We start from the raw sequence: 12470 nt of genomic DNA, 5'->3' as shown, positions 1-12470 counted from the left end.
TAGGAACAGCCCACCTGCCTCATTGTAATCACAAGAAAAATATGCTTGCTACCATTTTCATAGCTACACTACACTTCATTTAGATTCAAAAGTTATATCTACCTGTCTCACAAAAGAAGCACAATGCTGTGTCCTTTGTTGCATGTTTCTGACTCTGGGAAAAGTGGGTCAAACTTTCATATATCACTGCATTCTTAATGGCTTTCACCAGTGGCCATAGAAACAAAAACAACTTCAAGTGACCTTTAAGGGGTTCTTACTTTGCCATGAAAATTGTACATCTATGTTATGCATGACAAAGAGCTCAGATAAAGTATCTGACTATACTTATAGAGAGTTTGTTTAGACCTCTCTGTCATAGCTGACTGAGGAGAGGCAGATTTAGAGTGAGTATGATGTTTAGCCCATTGGCTAACACAGCAGTCCCCTGCATAGCAGAAAAATACCCAGATAATTTAGGAGTCTTGGTTAACACAATGAGACATACAACTTCAAATATCATCCCATTCTGTTGATTGCAATTAAGAAAACGTGCAGCATTTCACCTTTTTTTTTTAAATCATGTAGTGATTATACAGCAAGACAACCCCTAGTTGCTTCAGTTGTGCAGAGATCCCCTCCAAGTGGCCTCAGGGGTGATGGGAGTTTAATATAAAGCTGACAGGTCTAACAAGGGTGAGGTCACCCCCGCTCTAATAACTCAGCGAGGAAATACACTGTCCGTCTCCACCACTCTGAGAGGGGAGACCTGATAGTTCGGTTAACACCCTGGTAAATTTAGTGGAGTGGACTGGCCGTGGGTTATCTGGTTTCAAACAAACGCACACTCACACATGCATCACATGGAAACACAGCCAGACACTATGTCTGTGATGCCTGTTTTCCTCGCTTGGATTAGCAGGCTGCATGCATGAGAATGCACTCATTGCGCAAACACAAAACTTTCTGCCTTGCCCGTACGTTCTCCTTGACATACAAAACATACAGTATGCGGTCTGTAAAACAACACTTACAGAAGAATAGCAGTCCCACATATCACACATGTGCAATGTCACCTATATATTTCAGTCTGTCACACACACATTAGGTCTGTTTTTCCTTGCATTTAGAAAAATAAAGCGAGTCCTATATTAGTTCTAACATCAGTGCAGCTTTTCTCTCGGCACTCTTTAGATCAGAGCAGCATTTGTAACTGATACATCTCCCACTGACATGTTTCTCTACAACACATGTTCATCTATCAGTAACACATGTAGAAACATATAAACACAATGCATGTTTGAAGGCACTTTGGGGGGAAACATGCCTTAATAATTTTGTTGTATAAACTGATACAATTCTCTATGCCTTTGTTGCAATAGCACTGTTGCATGAGGATTTGCTCATTACTCAACAACGATCCATGTGGATGTGATGTTGTGTCCCCAAAACCTAATAAGACTCTTCAAAAAGCAATACCCATTAATGTCATTCTCAACCACTTTGCTTCTTAAATCGACTCTCTTAGCATTGGTCACCACAGCAAACGTTTTCGAGTAATAGGAAAATGTGGTTGCCTACTTGAGGAAGCGGCTGAGGTATTGGCGGCTACAGGCGGACCAGGAGAAGATGCCATTGTGACCGGCTAATGTTGGAGACATGATGTTGCCCTCTGACTTCTTACAGACGTTTCCTTCACCATCATGGACCATTCCAAAACTGTGGAATGAAGAAAGTCATCTTGTTTATGTGCTTCTTACCGGGACTATAAAGCAGAAATCACAGAAAGCATTAGTATGAGTACCTAAAGTAGAAAAAAAAAAGATTTTTTTGCACAAGGAGAGTAAAAAAACATTGCATAAAAATCATAGTTAATCACATGTTGGTAGATGCTATGCCAATTTTGCACTTTGTGATGGCCCGAGAACCTCTGCCCGGGTATGGTATATGTGTTGCTGTCTGTCTTTTCAGCATCCCTGGTTCCTGATTGGTTGGTTCTGGCAGCAATTAGAGATTAAGAGTCAGCTGGCCATTATCTCCCTCCTCTCCAAGCCCTATAATAAAAGCCAATCCTGTTTTTCTTTTCCTGCCAGTCTCATTTGTTGAAATCTACCTTTGATGTTACATTTTTAATTGACAATTTATGGTAAATAAACCCGTTTTACTCCATCCCCCTCGTGTCTTCATAACAGTTGGCTGAATGCAGTATTTTGTTATTTTATGGGCTCAGTTTTTACATCATCTACGGAACAAATCATACATTATGAATAGATTAGAGATTTTGAGATGTTTACTTGTGTCCAGATTCATGGGCGATGGTGAAGGCGAGACCCAGGCCTGTGTCCTCATTAATGGTACAGCTCCGGTACTTGCTGCACATCCCGCTAATTGGAGCAAACCCTGCAAAACCAAAGATAGAATAACAATAAAAAAAACTTTAATTATAACATCAGTTATTGCAGTTTGGGCTACCTTTGGACTGAATGCTTAAGAAAATATCAAACACACCATATCTGGGTTAAACCTCCTCCAGATGTTAAAATATGGGATCTTGTGGGAACATTCCTGGATCCCCCTGCCACCTTTCACTTCACTTTAAACACCCTGAGTCTGTCTTCACTTCTTCCTCATATCTCTCATTGTCTATTAAACTCCCTTTTACTATTCTGCTCCCATTATGCCTCTTTCCTCTTAACACAGTCAGACACACACTTACTTCTACAAACACACACAGCCCCCTGGCTCTGAATCAAAAAGGATAATAGCCATAGGGGCCTCACTCAGTGTTTTTGTCTCAGTGTCTGAAGGGGAAATTTAGTCTTGTGTTTTGTTATTTTACAGGTCTAAGTCATGTGTTAAAGAGTGCACAAAGTAATGTTCTCATGTACATAACTAATGTGCGTAATAACACAAGACTTTAGCAGGCAGATTGACTGTGAGAACTACCATTTAGTTTAGTTTTTTGTGTCAGCAGAGAGTTAAATCATTGATATTTTATACTGGTATTGATGGATGGAGGAAAACATTATGGAATAGGGCTGTTACAGTAATGCAAATAAACTGTGTTATATACAGACTGGTAGCAAAAATGGTCATTTTGCATTGCACCTTTGGGAATAAGTCAGAGCTTACTCTTTTTAGACTGCACAGATGCATACATACACGCACACATACACACATGCATGCACGCACACACAGACATGCACACAAACACACATTCATACACGCACACATACACACATGCATGCATGCATGCACACACACACACACACACACACACACACACACACACACACACACACACACACACACACACAAACACACATACCTTTGAACTGGGGTCTCGTTGCAATGATTTGCACTAATGCTAGCCTCAGCACTTTGAAGTCAAAACTTAAGTCTGGGTTTTGTAGGTAGTGTGTGTCTCTTTGCAAATGTGTGTGTGTGTGTGTGTGTGTGTGTGTGTGTGTGTGTGTGTGTGTGTGGGAGGGGGGGTGTTTGAGTGTGCGTCACTCTGTGTTTCACAGGAACACATTATTGTCGTTTTTTTTCTCACCGTGGGGAAGACAACAGTGTGTTTGCATGGTCATTACCACAAACAAGCTGTTGTTAGTTTGTTAGATGGCATACAGTCACAATGACTGTGTTTGTTTAAAGCAGAGGAGCCTGGTCTGTGCAGATGATAGCTAAAGGGCCCTGAATGTTCTGTTATTTAAGTGGAAACATGATTGGTGTGTTAGTACGAGTACACTGCCGGTACTCCATCTGCAATAACGCATGTTATTTTCTATAGATCTTTTTTTTCTACAGCCATCAATGATATGTTGCAGATTTGTCCAGATGATCATGCGTGTTTTTATGCCCTTTCACCATATAGATGTGACATTATTTTTTCTGCATTATCAAAAGTGAATGATACTGTGGTGGTGAAAAAAAATCTTGGGAGATGCACAATTTTTAAACATCAGCTTTAGCAGATGTGATGCTTGGTCACACCATGTGACAGGGGACAGGAACAGCTTCCCAGAGAGGGACAGAGGGCAAGGGAGAGTCAAATATTCATATCAAGAGTAAGAAACAAACACAAAATAGGGACAGATTGCATCAAAGTTAAAGTGACTTGGACAAACTGAATGGGTGTTACCAAAAAGAAGAAGATGATATACCAAGTGTGTCACAGGGTTCATTCTTCCACGAGCAGATGTCGAGTCCTGTGAGGAGGATGGCGTGGTCGTGGTGTTGGCCCTCCCTGCCTCCCAGCGTTGACTGCCAGTGGCAGAAGCTGTTCAGTGTGTGGTCTGCATGGTGGTTGATCACCAAACCGTCCTGTGAGATAAAGCAGATTAAAAGAGGTAATGTTGTCTTTATGAAAGGAAGCTCTGCGGAACGGTGTTATCGTTCAGAAAAATGTCAGTCAAATGAAATGGCATAACCTTCCTCTTCAGGCTAAAGTGAAGGACAACATGTAGGTTTGAGCGAGGACACTGATGAAAGTGATTTTAAATGTAAAGTGTTTTTGCTAGCAGGACAAGTGTCTGGGACATTTTTGCAATATTTGGCATTCCTCAAGCTGATACTCTCTCTTAAGGAAGATCTAAATCTTTTAACATCACAGGTGGATGGAAACCAGAATCCTTAATCGCGTCTTTTCCCTGACAGAACCCCCCCTCTTGCTTTCATTTACTTATCTCTCTCTGTCTCTCGCACCAAAGCTCACCTTTCCCCTCCTCTATGAGAATTTCCCTCCTCAATCTGGAAAAGATCCAAGGGAATGCATACCCTATAATTAACCACCGTAAAAGTGCTTAGTAGTTAGGACCACTGCGGGAAAATCTCAGGGAGAACAAGGAGATCTGATCCTTCAGGCATACAAACAAATAAACAAACAAATGGTCTGTATATAGCATGCCCTTCAGCTACATTTTAAGTACTTTGTTGTTCTTAGAGACCATAGAATAACAAAGCCTTTCAAGAGGAGGATTTTCATCCATAACATAGAAATAAAATGTCAAAAAAAAATGCAGCAAATAATGAAAGATTGAAGAGGGTGGCTCTTTGAGAACATGAAGGTTTTCATACCACAGTGCTTATGGTGCTTTGTGGTGCTCACCTGCTCTTCATCCAGAAGCACGAGGCCCACTATCACGATGTTGATGTTACCCCCTATTGTACCGTCTTTGAAGAGGCTGGAGACCTACAACACACAGAAGACAAAATTATTTAATTTGACTACAATCAACTTGTCAAAGTTTGCAGCAAGAAGGGTAGTGTTTCTTCTACGACTTTGAAAACTGGTAAAATACAGGTTCACATTTTTTTTAAAGTCTGTCCTTAAAAGCTTTATATACCCATACCAACTGTATAAAGCATGCAGTTTAACCTGAAGAGGGCATCCTGCAAATTCAACTTTGAATGGCAAAGCTTTTGTTTTCAGAAAGTGTTGGATTGTTTGACTGGATCAACTACAATTGAAGTGTTTTATTTTGAAGTAACGGACATGTTGAGTCATTAAAACTTCCAAGTATCATAAAGCTCTTTAAAACCCTCTGCTATGACACAACTTCAGTCTCAACAAAATAAAAGACATGCTTACTGCCCCCCCCAGAAAACTCCCTTACAGAAACTTTTTTTTTAAATTAAGATATTTCCCTAATTGTATATACTTTGCAGAGTTCCCAGTAACATCTATTCGATATGTACGTTTTTGTAAATGGGTAACAATCTCAATATGCTATGCTTCAAATAATGGATCAAAATATAAGCCTTATACTGAGTGAAGCATACAGAGATTGTTTTTTAACACACAACTTCCAAACTTTCTGCCATCGATATTGAAGGTTTTGAGGTTAAAGTTACATTAATGGCATAGTCTGAAGTTAAAGTCTTTCTGAATAAGGCATTAACGAGTGCTTTATGCATTTTTGTACATGCTAAGAAGCTATGTCATTTGTGTACCTTAAGGTGTTACTGAATTATATTTTCAAAGTGTCCCTTGGATCTGATAAATATGCTACATCCTTTTTATTTTTACTAATTGATCAAGCTAAGAGTCACTGAATTAAGCATTACAGCTTTATTTCTAATCTCTTACTTCTTGCGCCAGGCGGACACATACAATAGAGAGGTCTGTGTCAAATGAATGAGGGAACACACCTTGACATTCCTGTAGAAATAACACCTTAAACCCCTTTTGATGGTATCAGTGATGTTTGACAGCCACAACTGCTGTTTCCAATTCAACATCTCATACTCACACGGATATCTGACCATCAATCATAACAGTTTTGGCTTTGAAAATGGACTCCTGATCTTATTGCTCTTGTTCGCGCTCTGTCTTTCTCTCGGGCCCTATGAATACCTCAGGTGCCACTCACTAAGCCTTTCTTTTTCCCCTTTCAGGAACACTCTCATTCGTTCCTTATGTTCCCGATGTTTGGTCTTCCTCTGACCTGACTCAAGGGAAGACACATGGCCGTGGTTTGTTACCGATTTGGAGCTAAATTTGGAGGTCAAAGAGGCAATCAAAACCACTTACTTAAGCTAAGATCTCCTAGTTGCCAGTGTTTGACAGAATTTAAGATAAGCACAATTCAACAGATTGTTTTAATTGTCTCAGCAAAGAAACAATCACCAGTTTCCATAGAGTTTCAGTGTTTTGTGTTACAAAATGTGAAATGGTTTTTTAAGATAAGTAATTTAAAAAACGTTTTCTCTGCTACAGAAAAAATAAATCTGAAAATATCCTCTGAAGGCATATCATATTTAATTCTCAGCAAATATTAAATCACTTTTTTCAACACCCATGAGACCTGGCATGTGGGGAGAAGGGGCTTGGGTGTTTTCTGTGAAACTCCATACCGTATTTAGGCGACTCCTCTGAGGCGGGCTGTGACCGCTCCAGCTTGGTTTCTACTAAAGGGAACTGTGTTTTCAAAATAGACGGATTATCTTTGGATTTGTCAGTCAGTCATTTAGTAGCAAAACGAGGGTGACGGAATCTGCTAGCAGATCAGCTGAGAAGCCGGGGACACTGTGATCTCACCCAGATATCAGTTTCATGTGTTTAGATATGCTCTTAGTCACTGAACCCTGAGCTATGGTAAACTTTAAATTAATTTATGTACCTCTAAGTCAATCTATACTGCCCTTTACATGTAATATAATGGCAAAAACTGAGAGTTACTTTAAAGTCAGGCTTAAGCTTTGGTATAACATGCCAAAACATTCTATGACATGAAGGCTTTCTTGAACTTTTGTTAAATCCACTTAAAATAATATGTATTATTTTACTCATGCATTGCAGTTCTTCTTTCTATCATAAAGCTGAACTTTACAAAATTGCTACTTGCCATCATGCTAACACTCCATGTGGCTATATGCTTAAGAAAAGCAGTACTTTGAGATAAATGCTACTATCTGTCTGCTATTACTGAACAAAAACAAATCTCTACTTTGAAATAATAATTCCTATTCCTGTTGCACAGGTTGATTAATATGTTTGTATCTATTGTTGCAGTTATAAACCCTATCTTGCAGCAACTTCACATGGCAAGTTTCAGCTATTAGCTAGCCACATAACATTAGCATGCTAAGATACTCAACGTTCATTTCCAGTGTATCTCAATATCTCAATGTTGTGCAGGTTGAAATTCAGTCATATAACAAATATTAAGGAATATGGCTTATAGCTAGCAGTAACCACATTGCACTTAAATCCATGCAGCTCTATTTTTGTTTTTCTTTTAGCTCATACAAGTGCGTCACTTTTCATCAGGCTTTCCTCACCATATTAAGCACAGTAAGAACATATGTGGTAATGTTCTCGTGGCCATGGTTGTCCATCATCTTCTTGTCCACGACCACTAGCATTTCCACGTTGAGCCTCTGGCTGACCTGATTCTTCATCAGCACGGCTCTTTTGTTTCTGGGGATGAACTTGTACTCATCGGGTAGAACAAATACATCATCTTCAGGAGGTTTTGGCATGTCTGTTTAAAACAGGAAAGAGAAAATTCAATAACTGGTGTCAAAATGATTCAGAACAAAACTGTTTTTCAGTGTGTTGTGGGTTGCTAGTGATTTATTAAAGAAAAAACAATTCATACAGGCCTAATGGCAATTTAATATCTGTTACAACACCCATTACAAATATGCCACACCTCCTTCCCACAGGTGATTATATGATGTGTAATATTTGTAATGAACATATAGAAAATAGCTTTGCCTTCTAGTGTTAGCCAGTGATCCTGGCAAAAAGGAGAAAACTTAATGGGTGATTTACTATACTGTTTCTTTCATGATCTGATGTCATGGATATACTGCAAAATTAGTTTTTTTCTGTTGTTGAATCTGGCGGTCTGTTTGTTATGGTACCTAGTAAAGTGTAAAACCATAGCATATGGCTGTAAATTAGCAGCATTTAGCTAGTTGAATATTCTCTATGCGATGGTTGTATGAGCTCTGCATACTCAAAAACTAATACATTCTGTCATCAGTGTAGTTGCCAAATACATACCCGAGTAATTTCAGAGATATTGTAGACATAACAAAATGTTTCATAGTGTTGGAGCCAAACCTAAACTCATAATAAGAAATAAAATGAGTTCAAATATTCACCTTTATGTGTTTTAATTCACTTTTCAAACTGTTAATAATGGGGGTTTTTAAGAGGTGACTAGAAATATGTCAGTGTGTCACAGATTAGATCATTTTTCCTTAAGGGAGAGCTTTGATTTAGAAAAAAATGACATAAGTTAAGTTGAATCCAAAATACAATCTTAAGAGGGGGAACTTGTCAGCACTTTAAGTGAACATGTGACTCAGATAAACTGGACATACGCTTAACATCAAATGCACATCTCTGCCTTTTTTTTTTTTTTTAACTCTTTGAAGTTGCTTTGCATTTGGGAAAAACGTCACACAGCCATGTCCACTTCTTCTCTCTGATATGAGGTCAATGTTACACACAAGTCAAAGCAAAGCAAAAACTAAAGTATTGTAAGATGTGACAATATCACCTCTAATCTCCTCATCTTTGTTTTCTTAGGTTGTCAAAACTTTCACCCATCACTGCCTGGCTGTGATAAACAATAAAGACTAGAAAGTTTGCTTACATAGGCGGAAAGCAGGTAAGACACCAAAGTGCTTTTTTGTCTGAAACATGGCACAGGTGTTCAGTGATGTCATCCTGTGGGAATGTAAACATCGGTGTGTTTTCACAGGGGACAGACAGCTGTGGTTCTGAAGGGTGATGGTGGTACCAGTCCGGTTCCTGCCTGCCTCTCTTACAAGTGACCCCTGTGACCTCGGCAATGTTATCTGATCTTGTGGTAATTTCTCAAAGCTAACATTTATCATAGCGTAACATGGATATCAAACCTGTCACAGGTTATGTCACACATTACCTCAAAAAAGTCGGCAATAACTTAACAAGATAATATTCTTAAGTGGAAACTTTTGTTTCATCATGCGAGATACCAATCAAAACTTCCTCCAGCTGGTTCCCACCCTGAGGATAACTTCCAAAGGAAGTTTACTAAACGTTTCAATCGAGTGTTTATAGGAATAAAAATGCGCATATGTGAAATTGAGCCTTTGGTTTAATCAGTAAAAAATACTTCTCTGGAGGTAAAAATGGGTCAATGACAGTACAATAGCACATAATGTGTAAAATGTAAAGTTATAAAAAATGATACATCATGTGTTGAACTTTCTGTTAAAGTTGTTCATGCAATCACTGAACTTTGCAGCACTTATGATAATACCGGCATTCATTGCGATACAATTAATATGGTGACATATTCATGATGGTGTCTCCGCTTACACGAACTAACCACAATACTTGGAGATTGACTGCCACCAGAGTAAATGGGAATGGCAATAAATAGAGCTATTATGCTAAGCAAGTATTTGTTTTTCCTCACTGACACCGTAAGTGCTGTGATAATTCCTCGAAACGACTAATTAAGTTACATCTGGAGAGTTAAGCATTATATATATCATGTGTAACATGAGATATATGTCCAGCTGTGAACTTTATTATTTAAGTTTTAAACATTCATTTTATTTGAGGGGCTGTTAGGGGCAAATAGGACTACATGGTCATTTTCAGAGCAACATATTTTGTTACATACTAAAAAAGATCCTGGTAGGACAAAGTGCATTACAGTAGATTAACCTAATGATAAAATCTTAGGTTGTATTAATGCTGTTTGCTACATGAGGATTAGAATGAGAAATGGCCCTTACATACATTTCTTCCTTCTCCCGCAGAAGTGTTGCCTGTGCCTCTCATTATGTCTGTAGTTTTCATGGTGATGGCTGCTATGATGATGCTCCACCTGGTCACCATGTCTGCTGCCTCTGTTGTTGCCATGGTGCTGTTTTTGCTGCTCTCCGTTTACTGTGCTGTCCATGGGTTCTGTCATTGAGTTTGTGGATCTCTTGGAGACGGAGTGTTCGTGTGATTTGTGAAGAGTTGATGACTCCTGAAGCACCTGAGGCCCCTGACCCTTACGCTCGGCCCGGGCCGTTGTCTTGCTCTTGTAGAGGATGTGCGGCTGGTGGCTTGAGGGTGCTGTAAAGTTCTCTGTCTGAGCGAGGCTGCTTGGCACAGGTCTCAGGAAGTAGTCTGCATCATGTGTTCTGATCAAACCTGACTAGATGCAAAACAAAAAGAGTCATTAGCTTCACAGCAATATTTTATTTTATCAACCTTCTGTGTTAGATTGTATGCACTTAAACCATTTTATGGAGACCCAAACAAAACATATTTAAATCTACCTGTACTGCCTTTAAGGTATCAGCTATAAATTCTGTCCCCTGACAAATAGTCTCAAGGGCTGCAGCCATACTTTAAAAACGGACAAAACAATAACCCTTTCTAGTGATTCATTGAGCTTCCCCATCTATCTCTGTCAGCAATTAGTCAAGACTTCAGTCATAGGTCACTGTGTACGTGACCCCACTAAACCTCTGTGTGGCTCAATTACTGGCCGTGTTTCTTCATGTTCAACATCTGTTTAGCTGGTTCAGGGTCAGACGTTATCTCAGGACAATCTAAATGAGACTTGGTCAGAATGGACGAGTTCAAACAAAAAGGCTTGTGTGAGGATAAAAGGATGTAGCATGTCTCTCTCAATGCATATGTCCATAGACTTCAAGGTTGCTTTCTTTAGGAGTCACATAATAAGTCCCTGCTCCGAAAGAATCATCTAAATGTAATTAGCAACCCCATTTAAATACATTTAAGACATCATTTTTTTTGTCCCTTTCTCTTGAAACATCACTTGTGGGAGGCCACATGAAGGAGAGAGGCCCACTTTAAGCATCAGTGCCTTGGGCTTGTTATTGACTTGCCCATTATTAATCTCTACTGGTTCAGCACTGGTTTCTTCAATCGACCCTTCAATTCACCTCTTTTTTCTCTCAATCTTTTAAGAAAAGAGAGAAGACTAACAGTTTTCAATAAACCTCTTTCCACACAGCTCATTCAGAAAGTCTCTCTTTCCCTCAAACACCACACACACACACACATCACATCTGTGTTGACAGTCAACTGGCAAGAAGCGTTTGAACTGTAACTGTTCTTTGCAGAAATAACAGTCCTTCAAAAGCGTTTTTTTGGTCACTTTATGTTGACTATGGAGTCCTTTAAGACTTCAGTCTGACCCAGGGTGAGTATGGTAGCTGGAAAAAGATATTGTACTGCATGTGTGCAAGTGAATGTACCTGTGTCAAACCTTGGTGTGCATTCAATTAGGAATGTTTCTTGTTCGAATTAGTCAATCTTGCACAAGCAGACCTCTACAAGAGATGTATTTGGTGTTGCTAGAATGATCCTCACTACTGATTTTCCCCACGTCATCATCACTTACTAACACAAGCCTCTACCTCCGCCAGCCTGTCAGGCACAGATCAGGAGACCAGCAAAACAGAGTTCTTGGAAAGTGCTTTGACTGTATTAAGCTCTGAATTTGAGAATGATGAAATCGAAGAATGAAAGCCAACACAGATGTGCACAGTGCGGTTAGAATGACAGCATCGTTAAACGCTGTTTGTATTGTGAAAATGAAAGTTCTCACACATTTATGTTGCATTTTGTGAGTTATTGGTTCTGCAGCAGCTGAATCTGTTCAGTCCCATATGCTCTAAAAATATGAATGCACATTATCCTTATCTAATAGGAGGAAAAGATAAAACTGTGTTGAACTTGTGAATGCATCTGTACAAAGTCACAAATATGCAATTGGCTTCGGTGTGGGGATGTTCCTGTGTAAATCCTACTGTTAACTTTCATGCCCTTACCACACACCAGCGGAGAGCAGTTGTTGTTTACAGGTGTGCATGCGTGAGGTAATGATCATTTCCCAGCGTACAGTAACTGGTGTTTGACAGACAAAAGATAACCACAGAAATCTTTGGAGACATATTTACAGCCGGAAACCTACTTTTTGGCCCAGTACTTATTGCTATGATTACATTCTTTTAGG

General features: G+C 39.3%; 1 protein-coding gene across 1 annotated transcript in view; it reads right to left on the bottom strand.

The window, feature by feature from the left end:
* LOC132984255 (A disintegrin and metalloproteinase with thrombospondin motifs 16) overlaps positions 1–12470 on the bottom strand; it is a 52825-nt gene that overhangs the window by 28336 nt on the left and 12019 nt on the right. Inside the window, exons 4-9 of the mRNA XM_061050996.1 lie at positions 10232–10637; positions 7765–7967; positions 5090–5173; positions 4146–4305; positions 2274–2379; positions 1561–1698 (exon numbers count right to left, since the gene is read on the bottom strand). Coding sequence (XP_060906979.1) covers positions 1561–1698; positions 2274–2379; positions 4146–4305; positions 5090–5173; positions 7765–7967; positions 10232–10637 — 1097 coding nt within the window. The remainder of the gene's footprint in view (positions 1–1560; positions 1699–2273; positions 2380–4145; positions 4306–5089; positions 5174–7764; positions 7968–10231; positions 10638–12470) is intronic.

The sequence above is a fragment of the Labrus mixtus genome, chromosome 11 (assembly GCF_963584025.1).
Source record: "Labrus mixtus chromosome 11, fLabMix1.1, whole genome shotgun sequence".
Taxonomy (NCBI): Eukaryota; Metazoa; Chordata; class Actinopteri; order Labriformes; family Labridae; genus Labrus; species Labrus mixtus.
This window is presented reverse-complemented; position numbering and strand designations above follow the sequence as displayed.